This window comes from Hipposideros armiger, unplaced genomic scaffold (genome assembly GCF_001890085.2).
Source record: "Hipposideros armiger isolate ML-2016 unplaced genomic scaffold, ASM189008v1 scaffold_467, whole genome shotgun sequence".
NCBI lineage: Eukaryota > Metazoa > Chordata > Mammalia > Chiroptera > Hipposideridae > Hipposideros > Hipposideros armiger.
The window spans coordinates 261,704-279,088 of record NW_017731817.1 but is presented as its reverse complement, the minus strand read 5'-3'; the positions used below and the strand labels follow the sequence as shown (position 1 = coordinate 279,088).

At 45.1% G+C, this 17,385-nt stretch overlaps 2 protein-coding genes and 1 non-coding gene across 6 annotated transcripts in view; 2 read left to right on the top strand and 1 right to left on the bottom strand.

Annotated features, from left to right (window-relative positions):
- Window positions 1-2,339, top strand: part of USPL1 (ubiquitin specific peptidase like 1) — a 28,468-nt gene extending 26,129 nt beyond the window's left edge. For all 4 annotated transcript variants that reach the window (XM_019666336.1, XM_019666337.1, XM_019666339.1 and 1 more), the window contains one exon: window positions 265-2,339. In XM_019666336.1, coding sequence (XP_019521881.1) covers window positions 265-2,162 — 1,898 coding nt within the window. In that variant the 3' untranslated portion in view covers window positions 2,163-2,339. The remainder of the gene's footprint in view (window positions 1-264) is intronic.
- Window positions 2,340-15,777: 13,438 nt separating this feature from the next.
- TRNAN-GUU (transfer RNA asparagine (anticodon GUU)) lies at window positions 15,778-15,851 on the bottom strand. Its single transcript has one exon. It is a non-coding gene; the product is annotated as a tRNA-Asn (tRNA).
- A 290-nt stretch (window positions 15,852-16,141) lies between these two features.
- The window catches only part of ALOX5AP (arachidonate 5-lipoxygenase activating protein), a 55,405-nt gene continuing 54,161 nt past the window's right edge, over window positions 16,142-17,385 (top strand). Inside the window, exons 1-3 of the mRNA XM_019666331.1 lie at window positions 16,142-16,191; window positions 16,422-16,516; window positions 16,856-17,045. The gene's annotated coding sequence lies outside the window, so the exon portion shown is untranslated. The remainder of the gene's footprint in view (window positions 16,192-16,421; window positions 16,517-16,855; window positions 17,046-17,385) is intronic.

Below are 17,385 nucleotides of genomic sequence, written 5' to 3'. Positions count from 1 at the left end.
TGATTTTTGTGGGTATTTTAGGAAAGGGTAAAAACTACCTCAGTTTTTCACATTTCTGGCTGTTAGTCCATAACTTTATTATTCAAATTAAGACTTAAACACTTGGCATAGAAATATGGTGACATAAGGATATGGTTATGTTTCAAGTGTTCTCTTTTGGTGGCTATTGAATGATAATAGTAGTTAAATTGCCAGAAGGAAGTTAGCCTAGGATGGTGGTTGCTAAATGTCTCACCTCTTTCACTTTTCTACCTCATCCCCCAGGAAGTTGGCTGGAATGTGATGACTTAAAAGGCACGTGTTCTGAAAGGCGGGAGAAATTTGACGTTCCTGCATCAGAGATACATATTGTTATCTGGGAAAGAAAAATATCCCAAATGACAGATGAAGCACCTACTTGTCTTCCTCTTCAAAAGACTAATGATCAGCATGCTTTTGGGGATGAGAAACCAGTACTCCCAGCATTGTGTTCTGTGGGTCATGCTGCCTCCGCTGGAACGACCTCAGGAAGTCACCCCACAAACGTGGCAATTGCTCCTAACACACTTTCCCAGGATGAAGCTGTAGTTCATGCACACCATTTGCTTTCAGGTCCGAAAGGTTTGGTTGACAGTAACATTTTACCTTTGACATTTGAAGAAATACAGGTTAACTCGAAACGTTTCCTATTAGGAAATATACCTGTGGCAAAAACTGGAGTTGTCGGCAGAACAAACACTTTGCAATCACAGGAGTCGCTAATGGCTTCTTTAGTGTCGGCTCCATGTCAGGAGATGCTTACCCAGGACCAGTTTGTAGAGTTAAGCTTTTCGTCTCAGACTGTAACTACACACACGCCATCAGTACAGCCAAATGCAGACAACACCGCACTTACTAAACCTGCGACTGAGGCTCAGGATGCGGCTCCTCTGCGGGGAGTAAAGTCACTAGAATTTGAGGGTGCAGGTGCCCTAGGGAAGGATACTCCCTTAAAACAACTCCTTTCTCCAAAAACTGAGAAATTAAAACCGGAACAACATGTTATACCTCAGTTATCTCATTTGAAGAAAAGAGAAACTGCAGTATTTTCTCAGACTGTAACAGCAAAGTCCTTACAGAGTCCGCCTCTGAAAGAAAACCAGAAGAAACCATTTGTGGGAAGCTGGGTTAAAGGCTTACTGAGCAAGGGTGCTTCCTTTATGCCACCGTGTGTTTCAGCTCATAATAGAAACGCAGTCACTGATTTACAGCCCTCAGTGAAGGGGGCAAGTAATTTTGGTGGTTTTAAGACCAAAGGTAAACACCAGAAGGCTAACCGGGCATCCAGGAAAGTGCATAGGTGTGCGAGTCAACCCCCTGCAGCCAGTGCCCCGCTGGCCAGTCAGCCACCATCAGGGAGCGCGGCTCCTGCACACGCCAATATCCCTGCTGATCTGCCAGGTTTGAGGAAGTGTGAAGACGCCGCTTACGGAGCTCTCCTCAACCACAGCTCTCACGGAAATGGAGATGGTGTTTGTTCAGCAAACCATGGAGACTCCGTTGAGGGTCAGATTCATAAACTTCGTCTAAAACTTCTTAAAAAACTTAAGGCAAAAAAGAAGAAATTAGCTGCTCTTATGTCTTCCCCCCAAAATGGAAAACTTCCAAGTGAAAATTTAGAACCCGTGTCCCATTGTGGGTCTCCAAATGATGGTGAATCAATAGAAGACTTGTTAAAAGAACTACAGTTTCAAATCGATATTGCCGATAGTAAATCTGGAGGAACCACCATTCCTAGTGGTTCACCATACAGTGGTCAGACTCACGAAGAAATTTTGGCAGAATTATTGTCTCCTACCACTGTCGTTTCAGCAGAGCTCTCAGAGAATGGGGAGGCTGACCTTCGTTATTTGGAAGTGGGAGATAACTATAACCCAGCCCCAGTACCTGGTGAATTAAACAGTCTACCCCAGGACACACACCTGAGACAGGACCACAATCACTACAGCCCCACCAAGAAAACTCAGGGCGAAGTTCAGCCAGACCCACTAACACACAGTGCCTGCGTTAGAACATTGAACTTGGAAAGTTCTATGAAGACGGATATTTTTGATGACTTTTTTTCCACTTCAGCATTAAATTCTTTAGCAAATGACACATTAGACCTACCTTATTTTGATGAGTATCTATTTGAGAGTTGTTGAATGCTTATTACTCTTTTTAGTTTAATATTTATTGTTTTGGAAAAACGTACCATATTTTTATATAGTGTTTATACACTGGCCTTATCATGAACAAAATATAAGCTAGTGAAGGTTTAACCTTTGGTCCTGCCCGCACAGCATGTAGTCTGTTTTACAAATTAAAATGATCAGGAATCAGTTCTTGTTGACTTCATTTTGTTCTTGTTAAAAGCACTACAGTGAGGATTTCAGAACATTAAAAAGGGAAAGTAGGGGCCGGCCGAGTGGCGGGATGGTTGAGAGCTGGCTTGGGACACTAGAGGGCCCCGGTTCGGATCCCACATATGAGGGCCAGTGACGCTGCCCTCCGCAGCTAGGATGCTGGTCAACAGCTCGACCTGGAGCTGGGCTGCCGTGAGTCGCCGGCAACGGCGTAGGCTGTAGCAACTGCTGCAGTGGGTTGCCATGGACTGCCGTGTGTGGCCGGCGGCCAGCAGCCGCAGTGAGCGGCCGTCCAGAAGCCAGCGACTGATCTGCCTCGCCCAGGAAGAGCGCAACGATGGCGCCAACTTGGGCCAGTGAAGCAACGTCCTCCACAGCTAGACTGAAGAACAAAACGACAGCAACTTGTCTGTTCCCCTTCCCCCAATTCCCCAGCACTGTTCCCATCCCCCCAATTCCCCAATAAAAATCTTTAAAAAAAAAAAGGAAAGTAGTGTCTAGTTTCTGGCAGTTTTGTACAGTTTGGGTCCATTAAATTTCTGTGTTTTAAATGTTGGTTCAGGAAAAACACTAGTTTGTGCAAACTTGTGATATATGAGTGTGACTGTCACGAAGTCTTACGGTTTCTGTAAGAGCCTAAGCCTGTTTCTTACACTGGTAGAGTGCTGTGGAATGTACACTTCCCATATACTTGTTCTCACCTTACAAAGGGTGGCAGGAAACCTTGTTACTAGAACTTTAAGTAATGGTAAGTGATCAATAAATGATCTATAACAGGAAAAAGTTACCTATTTTTGTGTTGATGTGCAAAGACTTGACGTTACCTTAAATACCTTTCTCTTCAAGACATTTATTTCTTTAACCAAAGTGGGGCACCATCCAACAGTTTTGGGGGAAAATAATAACCAGTGTTTATAAGGCTTGCTGTGTGCTGGGTTCTGTTATATATGAAATATTAATTCATTTAAACCTCAACATTCCTATAAGTAAAATACTTTTGCCACATTTAACAGATGAGGAAACAGCACAGAGCTAGTAAGTGTTAGAGCTGGGATTGAGGGGCGTTGCTCCTACAGCAGTTAGAAGGGCTGAACTTGGCAATGTGTGTTCCACCTCCCAGGCTTCATATAAAGTTGGGGTGCCTAAATAGCACCCCCTTACAGTGACGAGTAGTAGCAATAGTTACTGCCATTTGAGGGTGGCAGTCTCGGGGTAGAACACTTCGTTAGGGACGCAGCACTTCATACTTCTGCAATTGACTCCCACCCCACCCCCCTTCTTTTCTATTGGGTTGTCGGAAAAGTCATGATGTGTTTTTTCTGTTTTTCGTCACAACCCAATAATTACAAAGGTAATACATGTTTATTATAATGAAAATACAGAAACACCAAGAAGGCTTTGGATCCTCCCATCTTCACACTAAGTGGTAATAACTACTGCAAACATTTTCATATTTTTATGCACATGGACTGTAAGAAAGAAAAGAGGGTTTGTTGTACCTGTTTCTGTGATGTTTTTACTTAATCTTTAGTAAGCATTTTCCCATCTTACAGTTTTAGACAACTTTTGGGTAGCCACATACTATCACATTGCATGGGTTAACATTGTCTCACCCATCTTTTCAGATGTTGAGGGGATCTGTAATGGTTTGTTGATTGCACAGCCATGATTATCCTTGTGATAAATTTTTGCACCAACCCAGGTCTTATTTTCTGGGAGTGGAATTGCTGGGTGAAAGCATATGCACTTTTTTTTTTAAGATTTTATATTGGGGAATTGAGGTAGGAGAACAGTGTTGGGGAAGGGGACCAGCCAAGTTGGTATTCTTCAGTCTTAGTTGTGGAAGGCGCCAGTCGCCATCTGACTTACCATCGGCAGCTTGTGGCCTCTAAGCTCAAGGTGCTGTGTTCAGTCTTAGTTGCGGGTGGACGTAGCCACCATCTCATGTGGGAGTCGAACCGGCAGCCTTAAGAGCTCACGCTCTATCCACTGAGCCATCTGGGCAGCAGCTCAGCTCAAGGTGCCAAGTTCAGTCTTAGTTGTGGGTGGGGTAGCCCACCGAACAGGCAGTCTTGTTGTTAACACCAGCTGAGCCATCCTGCCACCTGTTGGCAGCTCAGCGACAGCTCAGCTTGGGTGCAGCATCATTGGCCCATGTGGGAATCGAACCGGTGGCCCTGTTGCTCAGAGCTTGTGCTCTTAAGCCAACTCAACCAACTAAGCCACTCGACCGGCCCCAGGATATGCACTTTTTAAAAGTTCCTTATTAATTGCATGCTTGCTTTATCTAAAACTTTAAAAAACTTAAGCTACTGAAGGTCTTAACCTTTGGGTCTGCCTGAGAGTTGTTGAATGCTTGTTCACTCTTTTTAAAAGTTTAATATGTGTTGTCATCTTGGGAAAATGTACTATGTTTATGCACTTGGCCTTATGAAGAACCCTCACTAGCACTAGGTAGTAGCATTGAGGGGGAGAACCCTTGCTGCTATTTTTACATTATCATGATTACTAGTGAGGTTAAGTATTTTCTGTAACCATTGTCCAGTTGATCTTCTCTGAAGAATTGCTTATCCATTCTTTGTTACTTATTCATTCAAGTAGCTCTAGGTTTCTGCTAAGAGCCAGAGCACTGTTGTAAACCCCAGAGATAAGGCAGTTTTTTTAAAAAAAAAAGGAGTTTTTGCACTTTGGGAGTTTGCCTTCTGAACAAGCAGAACTTTTATAATCTGGGAATAGGAGACAGATACATACTTGATTCCTGTTATTTGTGGACGTTCTGTAAAGTCACCATGAACGCCAAATTAGTAAATCCTGAACCATTGCTCCTTGGGTGAATGTTAGGTTCCTACAAGCCTCTGGTCACAATATTCTTGTCAGCTGATCAACAAATCACCTTGTTATTTGTGTGTTTCTGTTTAGAGACACCTTATGTAATACAGTAGTCCCTCCTTTTCTGCAGGAGATACATTCCAAGACCCCTAGTAGCTGTGGATAGTACCGCATCCTATGGACACATTTTTCCTGTACATACCGCCTGTGGTGAAGTTTGCCCTTCTCTGTGGCACGTCCAAATTGCCAGCATCACTCCTGTGCTTTGGGGCCATTATTAAGTAAAAATGGGCATTGTTGTTTCACAGAGTGAGCAAAGGAAGGGGAGTCAGAACCTGAAATGAAAGAGGTGGGCAGAAGCCCGAGCTTGTGTGGCTTTATGGGCCGTGTGAGGACTGGTGGACGCTTGAGAGGAATGGGAAGCCACTGGAAGGTTTCAGGCAAGGGAGTAATGTGATCCAGTCTGAGTTGTGAAAGGATCACTGAAGTGTGGAGGGTGACTGCAGTTCAGAGTAGAAGTCTTGGTCTGTTGCAGTCTCCTTAGAGTGTAGGGTGATAGCAGTGGAGGTGTGAAAAAGTAGCTGGATGACTTGCATTTCAAAGGTAGAGCCCACAGGATGTGCTGATGGGCTGGATGTGGGGTGGAAAGAGGAGTCAAAGATGAATCGGGTTTTGTTGCCTGACCATGTGGGTTGTGCGATTTACTGAGATGGGACAGACTTGGGAAGGAAGAAATGTAAAGGAAAGAATTTATTAATTCCGATGTGGATATGTTAAGTGTCAGATTCCTGTTAGACTTCCAAGTGGAGATAATTTAGTAGAAAGATGGATCTCCAACCGGAGCCCAGGAGAGACACTCATTTAGGAATTATGAATGCATGGGTCATATTTAATGCCCTGACATAGGATGGGGTCATTTAGGGAGTTAAAACAGCTCTGAGGACCCAAAGGGGCAGTAGGAGGAGAACCAGATGAGTGGGGCATCCTGCAAATCAAGGGAAGAAAGTTTTGTTCGATTTTTTTTTAAGAAGGAGGCACTGATGCTGTCCTGTCAGATCTGATGCTGATCTGTCAGATACTGCTGACAGAATAATGTGAGAACTGAGAATAAGGGAAGTCCTTGGTGGCTTAGCAAGGACAGTCCAGGGGAGCTGTGAAAACGAGTGGGCTCAAGAGAAGGGAGGGTGATGAGTGCAGGGAAGACTCATTCTTTTGAAACATTTATCTGGTGCCCAGTGAGGGAATGTGAGGTCAAGGATTTTGTTAGTGTTTTTGTTTGTTTGTTTGTTTGTTTGTTTGTTTTTTATAAAGATTTCATTTTTTTAATCGGGGAGTTGGGGGAGGGGAACAGCGTTGGGGAATTGGGAAAGGGGAACAGACAAGTTGCTGTCCTTTTGTTCTTCAATCTAGTTGTGAAGGATGTCGTTTCACTGGCCCATGTTGGTGATATCATTGCACTCTTCCAGGGTGAGGCAATCACTCGCTGGCCATTGGACGGCAGCTCATGCCAGCTGCTGGCCACTCGCGCCCGCTGCCAGCCAGCCCCACTGCAGCCTACACTGTTGCACGCCGTTGACTCACGGCAGCCCAGCTCCAGGTCAAGCTGTTGTTCACCCTCTTAGCTGTAGAGGGTGCAGCGTCACTGGCCCTCATGTGGGACCTGAACCGGGGCCCTGCTGCTCAGAGCTGGCACTCCCAAGCCAACTCCTAACCAACACACCACTCGGCCGGCCCTTGTTAGTGTTTTTAAGATGGGAGATGTAACGTTAGGTAGAAAGAAAATGTAGAGGAAGGAGGAGGAGTGGGAAGGGGTCCATAGGGCCTACAGTAAAAGTTCATAACTACCTTTGACTAACTGCCTCCAGCCACGTATCTGTTTTTACAACAGATGACCAGAGGTGGTCTGGAGCAAGATAAGGATCTGAGTCAACAGACTTCCACCCATCTTAGGAGGTCGCGCCCCTCCCGTGGGAGAGCAGGCAACACTTTTCCCACCAAATCAATATATATTCTCTTACCCCACCCAGCAAACTATAAGTCCTCAGGACAAGGTCTCTCTCTCTCTCTCCCTCTCTTTCTCTCTCTCTTTCTCTCTTTCTCTCCTGCCTCTCACGCACACCTCAGCTAGGCCCGTTTTCTTCCCTGAGAACGTATCGCTAATAAACCCTACTTGCATATTAATCAGCTTGCTGACTTTTGACTTCATTGTGTCGGCAAGAAGAACCAAGACTCCTGTAACAGTAACAGGTTTATGTGTGAACCTGAATGTTCCGTGGAGAGAGACAAATGGATGTTGAAGAGGAGAGAAGAGACAGTCACAGGAGTAAATTTCTCCAGGGGTGGGATCCAGTATATAAGAGGAGGAGGGTGGGACCTTAAGAGGTAGATGAGTTGACCCATTTTAATAGTAAGAAAGTATATGGGTACAGATGATAGGAGAGTTGATGATTAGAGACTGAGAAAGGTCTCGTGATTATTTCCTCATGAATATGGTGAAATTAGTGCGGGTGTGAGGGGAGGAGGAGTTGAAGATTGAGATAGGGAGGTTTGAATTGTTAGAGAGCTACCTGATTGGGGTCATGCAGTAGGCTCGCTAGGCAGTGCGGCGACCCCAGAGTTTTGTGGTCATAAGTTTAACCGAGTCCAGCTAAGATGGTATTTTATTTTTCTCCAATCATGCGTGGATAGAAAAGGGGCAGTGTGTTAAACATGGCAAGTTCAGGAGACTGAAAATAAAACCACATAGCATGGTGTGAACATAAAAATTCCTAACTAAGATGGGCCATGATGGGAAGTCACATCTTTAGCCTGTAGCTTCCTTTATAAGGTCAGTCTTTACCTTAAATGAGCCTGTCTATTATCTTTTTGCATCTACGATAGCATGCCCTTGAAATGAGTAATCCCTTCCCACTCCAGGAGAGAAGGAAACTACAGAATCCCACTTTATTCTTGTCTCCTGATTACCATCCCTATGTGCTGTAAAATGCTACTAACTATCTTGTACCTACCTATGTACAAGTACCTGTCTCTCCAATTTACTTTTATCCAATCCCAGAGATTTCCCTGCTCTGCTTTCTCCCACCCGCTTAATCTACCACCAGTGGATTTCATGTAATCTTCCTCCTTTGATTCTACCTATAAAATAAGCTGCAAACTGCCATTTTGCGGAGCATTTTTTCAATCTGTTGAGATTTTGCTTTCTGGTGATTGTTAGTTTGGCTCAAACTCTTATAAGTTTTCTCTTAGGCTGGATGCTTCTTCACTGACCCATGGTTGCTGCTCAGATGCAGGACAGAGAGTAGATGGGAAATTGGATTCAGCCAAAGTTAAACCGTGTGTCAGACTAATGGTGATGCCATGCTAAGGTCCAGCTGCCTGCCGCTTGAAAAAGTATAAAAATCGAGAGACAAGGTTGGTGGAAAGAAAAGCAGGTTTAGTCACAATGCCGGCATTCAGGGAGGGTGGCAGACTCCTGTCCGAAGTCCATCTCGCTGTTCCTAGAATGGGCATAAGGTTTTATAGGTACGTAAGAACAAAGGAAAGGGGGATTCAGGCAGGTTTGAGGGCTGGCATTGCTTCCTGGGGTCTGCTCTGCCTTAAGATGTTATTGCCGGACTCTGGACTGGACTGGCCACCGAGGCCTGGGGCTTTATGTGTCACCAGTAAAAACTGCAAGGGAGTTGAAAACTGGATTCCGGTGTCCAGGCGCCTGAGGATTAAGAAGTTGCTCTTTTCAGGTTAGGATTCTGTTGATTAAATGGACTTAACGAGGTATGTGTAGCCTTGAGAAAGGGAACAAAACAGAGCTCTTAATCAGTGAGGGGAGAAACAAGGAGAAAATCGCTGAATCAGGGTGGATCAAACTGACAAGTGGCTTGATAGTGAGCTGTGCTGTGAGTCAAACTGCAAACGAGCTACATCTAATTATGTTATTGATTTACCGAATTCCACCCTTACAATGGGACAGAAAGAGAAAAGGAATTCATGCAAGGAAAATGATACTAGTGATGGATAAGGAGGAAAGTAGGGACATGGGGTAGGTGACGGTCATTTAAAAAGTGGTGGCAGATCTCAGTGGATTGGAGGTGGGTTCACAGACTGTCCGTGGAGGTAGTGGGACTAGTGGAGGAAGAAAGCTGGTTAAAAAGGGGTGTGCTTGAAATTAGGCATTTGGAGACAGTGCAGTTACTGGTGATGATAAGGTATGAGGTATGACAAGGAAAGTGCATGGCCAAGAATGGGGGACAAGCCCATGTGTAATGGAGACCCTATATCTTCTATTTTGAGATTTAAACCTCTGGTGTAATTTGATTTGACAGTGGTTTGGCTTGTGAGTGTTTTTTTTTTTTTAAGATTTTATTGGGGAATTGGGGGAGGGGAACAGCATTGGGGAATTGAGGAAGGGGAAGACAGGTAGACAAATTGCTGTTTTGTTTTTCAGCCTAGTTGTGGAGGACGTCATTTCACTGGCATGTTGGTATGATCATTGTGCTCTTCCCGGGTGAGGCAATTGGTCGCCGGTCAATGGTTGGCTGCTCACTGTGGCTCACAGCAGCTCTTACTGGCTGCCAGCCACTCATGTCGCTCATGGCAGCCCACTGCAGCCCTGCTGCACCCTATGCGGTCACCGGCGACTCACAGCAGCCCAGCTCCAGGTCGAGCTGCTGTTCATCACCCTAGCTGTAGAGGGCGCAGCGTCACTGGCCCTTAATGTGGGATCCGAACTGCGGCCCTGCTGCTCAGAGCCCGCGCTCCCAAGCAAGCTCTTAACCAACTGAGACACTCGCGACTGGCCTGGCTTGTGAGTTTTCGAAAGTCTTTTTCCTTTCTTTGCTCCCCTCCCCTCCTGTCAAACCTTGATGACTGTTTACTGTAATTTACTATGCACACCCGTTCCAGTGGTTCTGTTAGGGCCAGGCAGGGCCAGGTGTATGCCTGCCCCAGTGACTTGGGAGAGGTTTTTGTGTCTGTGTGGGATCCACTCCTGTCCTGGAGGCAAATCAGCCTCTGGAAAGCGTTGTTTTTTTCCTGGAGTTGCCTGTCCAATTTTTCTTTTCATTTGTTCTGCCTCCTTACCTGCCTACTAGCCTCTGTGAGGTGCCTCTTTTCAGGAGTTACCTGACCAGCTTCTCCTTCCTTTGTTCTGCCCCTCTTTGCGTGTCTGTAAAACTTTTTGGCAGTATTGAGAATGGGAAGGCGGTCTTTGTGACAGGGAGTCCACTGTCTTCCCTTAATGCTGGCATTTTGGAATAAGCCTGCTTTTCTTTCCACCAACCTCGCTTCTTAAGGTTTTGGCTTTCATGCAGCGAGCAGCCGGACCTTTTACATGGTAACACACGAACCAGGAGGCCAGGATGATGTATGGATAGTCTTTGTGGAAAGCAGTTGTCTAAATGGCAGGAGGGGTCCCGGTGGAAAGAAATATACAGGAAGCCAGCAGCTAAAATCCTCAAAGAAAGGCAGAATGTCATGAAAATGCCAGATGACAGCAAAAGGAGCAGTAGAGGTGGTTCATCTAATGGTCTGTGCTTCAGAAGCACTGGGGGCTTGTAAGGAAGATGGGGAACAGCGGTTGAAATAGCAACAGGGAACCAGGAAGATTAAACAGCCACCACTTGACAGGGCTGTTTAGGAAGCTGTTTCTTCAGGGGATATTGAGATTTCACTTAGCACAAGGGTAGGGAAGACACTGTACAGAAAGCGAGGCCGTGGGAGGTCCTGTCAGTGACAGGCCGTGTGTTCCAGAGGCGACTGTGGAGGGCGAAGGTGTTGGACGGCAGTGGGAGAGGTTACACCTGGAGCTTAATGTCCTGGGTGGCCTAGAGCTCATGGTGATGCAGGATTTCCCTTGGATGTGTGTTGTATACACCGGGATTCATGGTCACGTAGAACTGAAGAATGGAGACACGGACCAGAGAGGTAAAGTTTACATCAGAGGATAATTTATTAGAGCAGAAAGTAACAGCTCTCAAAACGAGAGGGGGTCCCGACTGGGGTGCCCACTAGTTAGGGCAAAAGCTTTGGTTTTTATACCTTTTGTATGTCTGGGGATGGGGGCTGTCTGGTGCCTCTTGGTACTATTATCAGAATTACATTGTTGCTTAGCCCTGAGGAGGAGTTTTCTCTAACCTGTCTAATTTCCTTAGAGTTTAATCAACTTAATCAATGTGTGCTGCGAGGAGTATGTTAGCCAGAGATTGGCTTTGAAGAAAGGACTCCTGACACTCTTATCTTATGTTAAATAACCTCTTTGAAGATATGCCTTCTACCTAGGAATCCCTGACTTGGAAAAAGAGGCCTTTCTCCTCCCTGACCTGAGTTTGTCACTCTGGTGGGTCCTGTGACTTAAACCTGTCTGTCGGCTAATACATTATTTCCCTGTCTTTGTTATGGTTTTCACTGATTCCCTCTACCTTGGCAATTTCCTTGACTACCTATAATTTTCCTATTTCAATAGGGCCACAGGTAAATGAGCAGGTTAGGATGGGGTCTCAGAAGAGGAGATTGGGGGGCTCGTGAGTTCTAATTATAGCACTCTGCGTGGGATGGTCTGAACAGGGAGCGTGAGGAGCTTTGTGGGCCCCTCCAGCCTGCCCTGGTGGAATTGGGGTCTTATCAATGCAGATCCGCTCTTTAAGTGTAAACTCTTCTTTGTCATGTGGCAATTTTTAGTTTCTAGTTGACCATGCTTAATAGTTTGATAGAAGTTTTATAAGTCTTTCTCTTTTGGTATATGTTTTAGCAAGGTCGTTTCTACCCCAAAAATATATAAATAGTTACACATATCATCTAAATGAAATTAAGTTTCCTTTCTCTCTCTCTCTCTCTCTCTCTCTCTCTCTCTCTCTCTCTCTCTCTCTTTCACTCTCTCTCCCTGTCTGTAATGAATCTTTATTTTTTGGAATGTATTTTGATGTGTTGCACTGAGATTTCTTTTTTCCCCATTAGTAAATTTCTTCAAATACTACTTACTGAATTACCTCACTGTACTTTAACCAGTCAGAATACACCATTCACTTATCTTTCATATTAAATTTATTAACACATTCCTGTTGTAGGTTGATGTTATGTGGAAAAAATTTTAGTGACCAATTATAAAATACCAATCAGTATAAATACCAATTTCCCAGAAGAAAAAAGGCTATAGAAGTTAAGTCTATTCAATTTAGCTGATTTTTCTTCCAGTTAACATTATCACAATAGTGCACTCTGCAAGGCAGAAAAAGTGTATGAAAAATGGAAGATACAATTTATTAGAGTTTTTTTGTTCCTTACAGTTTTATTGAGACATAATTGACGTAATCATCCTGTATAGGTTTAAGATATACGAAATAATGGCTTCACTTACATGTATTGTGAAATGATTACTGAATTAGGTTTACCTAACTTAGAGGTTTGCTGGTACTGCAAATGCAAACACCAAATGGACTGGCTTCTGCAAACTTAGTCTGGAGGCCGAAAGAGGAATGGTGGGATTAACCTGGTGGATTAGAGAGAGCATCCCAAAGACGTGACATTAAACTAATGGCTTCATTCGAGCAGTTTCCAGAGGCAGCTCCTCCTGTGGCCGCCCTGCCACAGGTAAGAGCCACCACCATCTCTGAAGCAGGCTGCTCAGTGAGCTTGTCTGTGACTCTTTCTGGCCCTTTCTGCTTTTCACCACCAGGAGCTCCCCCCCCCACCCCACACTGTTCCCTCTGGAAGCCACAGAAGAGGCGAGAGGGCTGGAAGGCACACCAGGGTGCTTCTAAGTAAAGCAGGTCCGTGAAAAATTGCTTATAGACTCTGCAAAATAGCAAAAGGGCTAACGTGACAATTCTGGTATTGGAGAAGTTTAAAATAATCAGGAGATTAAATATAACCACAGAAGCAAGAGGTCATCAGGAGAAAGGGAACTCTCACAAAGAAAATGCATTTTCTGTTTCATTATTGCAGACACTTAATACCTTGGTAAAGCACCCCTCTTTCTCTTTGTTATAACCTTCCCACTGGGCTTGGAGGCAGAGGTTACCTAAGTTTGCTGGGAGGTGCCAGTGTGTACAACTCACCTGAAAACCTATGGTCCCCAGACCTGAGGCACCTAGAGCCACACCTATTCAGCAGGATGGCAAAACGTTCGCCTGCCCTTGTAAACTGATGTCCCATGGGCTGTGGGACTTGCGATTACTATAAAGAATCTGTGTGCTTGGTAATTAATGGAGAAATTCTATATTTAAAACTTCCATTCTCTATTGAGTCACCCATTGCAGGTTTTCACCTATGTAATACTGTTGAAGTGTTGACACCTTAAGGAAATTTTTTTTTGTTTCAAGTTCTTTATTATTAATTTTATATATCTACTTAATTGCTCAGCAAAAAGAAAGAAAGAAAGAAAGAAAGAAAGAAAGAAAGAAAGAAAGAAAGAAAGAAAGAAAGAAAGAAAGAAAGAAGGAAAGAAATTGGTTTTTCTTTGGGAGTTGTCAATAGCAGTAGACATTTCTAGTTCTTCGTGTTACCTAAAATTAGTAACTTTTCCATATCTAACCACTTGGATTTGACACACTTTGTGACCTTTATCAGTAATTAGAATACAAGTTGAATGAATAAAATACAAAACGGGACCTTCAAAGTCTGGGAGCCAAGAACTCAGCTCCCCAGGGGTCTGTGAGTCCTTTGGACATTGTAAATAAAATTTTACCTGTCAGTATGTACCTTCTAGGGGAAGAGGTCCTTAGCTTCCCACTCAGGTTTTCACAGGGCTCCACAGACTCCGGTCTCTTGAGAAGTTTATCTTAAATAAATGAAATTTACATTAAAATGAAGTTAAACTTAAATGAAGATTGTTTCCAGGACTAGGTTCTAGATTAACTTAATGGTACAGAATCAGCCACCAGTAAGATAAGCTGAGAGTATGGTCAATTTATAATTTTCTAATAAGGTTTCTTTAAGACCCCTCCAAATTCCCAGTATCAAGCTACACTATCAGCAATTCCTACGTCACCAAGACTCTAAATGTGGGCGTCCCCCTCACATGTTCTTCCTGTTTCATTCCCCAGGTCTTGTCCAGTCTCCCCCTGAATTATATCCACGCCTTCTTTTGTATACCCACCTTAGCCCCCCGAGCCACATCGCTCCTTTCAAATATAATTGCCTCTTAACTGTTATCGCTCCTTTCAAATATAATTGCCTCTTAACTGTTCTCTTTAACAGGATCAGGAAAACCTTTGTGTGCTAAACTCAACAATTTGATGTGTATCCTGAAAGTAATCCTTTGGAACCTAAAATGATCATTAATAATAGAAAATGTTCTCTTCCCTCAAGGAGCTTAGAACCTAGAGTAAATATGTAAATATAGACAGCTTCAAAGTGTAATGACATGCTTTCTAAGTCCCCACAGCTTAAGTAATGGCAAATATTTTGCCTTCTTCATCTTGAAATGTCATACTCGATTTAAATAGAGTATAAATGATCTTATGACCTAATTACACCTCTTCCCCCTATTTTCTTGTTTCCAGTGGAAGCTATCCTTAAGTGTAAGTGGAAAAGTGGAAAGTTCAGAATTTTGAGGAGTATTAGACAGGCCTCTACCTGAGAACACTTCAGGGGGCTACCTGCTACTCTGCCTGGAATTCTACCATGTGTACAAGTTGTGCCTCCTCTTTTAGGGTTCCTAACGAGACAATAGAGGATATGTTATTATCAACAATTATTTGATAAATATTTAATTTCAGCCAGCATTTGCCAGGCATTCCCTAAGAGACAACCTAGTGACAGAGCCCTTCCTTCTTCTCTAAATCCCAGACATACAGCACCTACCATGTGACCTTAGTCCTGGGAGGAATGAATTATATCATCATGTTATCATGTCATGTGGTCCTCTATAGAGAGTCTTTTATGATCATCTGCTTGAAAAATATTTGTGTCTTTTGAGAGACCAGAGCTGAAAATAAGCCATGGAGACCTTTTAATGGGAACCCATACAATTTCTGCCTGAGTTAGTGTCAGGGAGAATTTTGTCAGCATTCTGAAGTAAAGGTTGACTCCTTTGCCTGGGTTCAAGTTCTTTGCACAAAAGCTGCCGCAGAGCTTAAATGAGCAAATTTTGTGTTGTTGGAAAAGTCATGACGCATTTTTGCAACGAAAACCAGAAAAATACGTAATGACTTTTCTGACAACCAAATAGTTTCTTAGGATGCCTGTGCTTCCACATGCTTCTCCACACCCCCTCTTGCATGGTTCCCCAAGTCCTCTTGGCAGGAGATGAGGCACTATTGAGTAGCTGCATTTGCCTTCTGTTGGTGTCTGGTTTTCCAAGAGAAACCAGTGGCATTTGTTCATTCACCTGTCCGTAGGCAAACTTTTGTTTCCATTACAGTAACTACTGTTGGTGAACAACTTTGGGCAAGCCTCCTGAAGCCCGTGTGCAAATTTGCCCTAGATGCACGATAGGAACAGAATTAAGAAACCATGGGCCACCAGGGCAGAGGCAGTGTCTTCCCCTATCCTAGAACCTTGTAGCATCGTACTTACGATTCCATTAAAAATGTCCCAGTGGCGGCATTAAAATGAAGCCATGCAGAGGCTGTCTCGGGAAAACAAGCGCCGCCGTCCCTGGGTGGGCTCGAACCACCAACCTTTCGGTTAACAGCCGAACGCGCTAACCGATTGCGCCACAGAGACTCAGCTACCAAAACTCCTCAGTGCTACGTACAGATTCCCGCGGCCACGCCTCTCTGGCCGCCCGAAGCGTCACCGCGCTGGCCCGGCAGAGAAGCGCGCAGAGGAGGCGGGAGGGGCAGTCGGGCTGCGGGGAGGGCGCCCCTTTCCTGCCACGCCGGGTGCTGCTCCGCGGGGTGAACGTGGCATGCCCGCTAGCCTCAGACGGAGAGAGCCTGGGGAGGGGACGAAGTCGCCCAACCAAATGCGATAGATCCTGAGAGAGGAGAGCGAGTGCCGTCTGGGCCTGAGGGACCGCAGCCACCGCCGGCAGGCCAGGCTTCAGGGCTGCTTCTCAGCCTGCGTGTGTATATGCGCGTGCGTGATCGTGTGCGTGCATGTGTGCGCACATGTGTGAGTGTGCATGCGTGTGCTTATGCGCGTGCGTGTGCGATTGTCCCTCCCCTGAGATATTTTTGTCCCTAATCACCCCCCGTAACATTTCCATGCACGGACTTGGCGTGTCCGTGAACTTGCTGTCTGTCTGTCTGTGTCTGGTACATAAAACACTAAGATTTTTTTTCACCTCCAAAGAACCAATGTACCCCTTTGGGGGCGCTGTGGACTCTGTGGAGAACGCCGGCTTAGGGAACATCAGAAAGGGCGTTATGGAGGGAGTGGCCGTTAAGGTAGGCCTTTCCGTTTGACACGTTACCCGAAGGCCCCTCTTTCCCGACTTCTGGAGTGACCCGCGGTCACCCGGGGTGCCAACGACCTGGGGCAGGAGCGCTCCCCTGAGCCCGTGAGCCTCTTCTGGTTGCAGTGTCACTGTGGTTCTCTGGGACCCGACCTGTCCTCTCGCCCTGCAGAAGGGGGAACGCACTCCGCACATTGAATGGCTATGTGTGTGCTGCGTTTCTGTTCAGTGCGACCTGCGAGGGGCCCTCCCCCTGCTCTCCTCAGACCTTTCCCACTCCCCCTCCTCCTAATTCCTTTTCTCTCCATTTTAACCCATTTTTTTTTTAAAGTCCACAGTTCAGCGGCATTAAGGACGTTCACATTGCGTGCAACCTTCACCACCATCCATCTCCAGAACTTTTGCATCTTCCCAAACTGAAACTCTGCCCCCATTAAACACCGACCTCCCCGTTTCCCTTTTCCCCAGCCTCCACCATGCACTTCCGGGCTCCAAGAATTGGACCACTCTAGTTACTTCATGTAAGTGGAATCACACAGTATTTGTCCAGTGGCTGTCTTGCTTCACTGAGCATGATGTCCTCAAGGTTCATCCATGTGTTAGCCTGTGTTAGAATTTCATTCCTTTTTAAGGCTGAATCATACTCCACTTTGTGCATAGACCACATTTTCTTTACCCATTCAGTTGTCCATGGACGCTGGGGGTGCATCCACCTTTTTGGTTATTGTGAATGATGCTATAATGAACATGGGGGGTGCAGCTATCTCTTCAAGGCCTTTCTCTCTAGTCTTTTGGGTACAGAAGCAGAAGTACAAATGATGAAACACATGGTAATTCTTTTAATTTTTTGAGGAACCACCA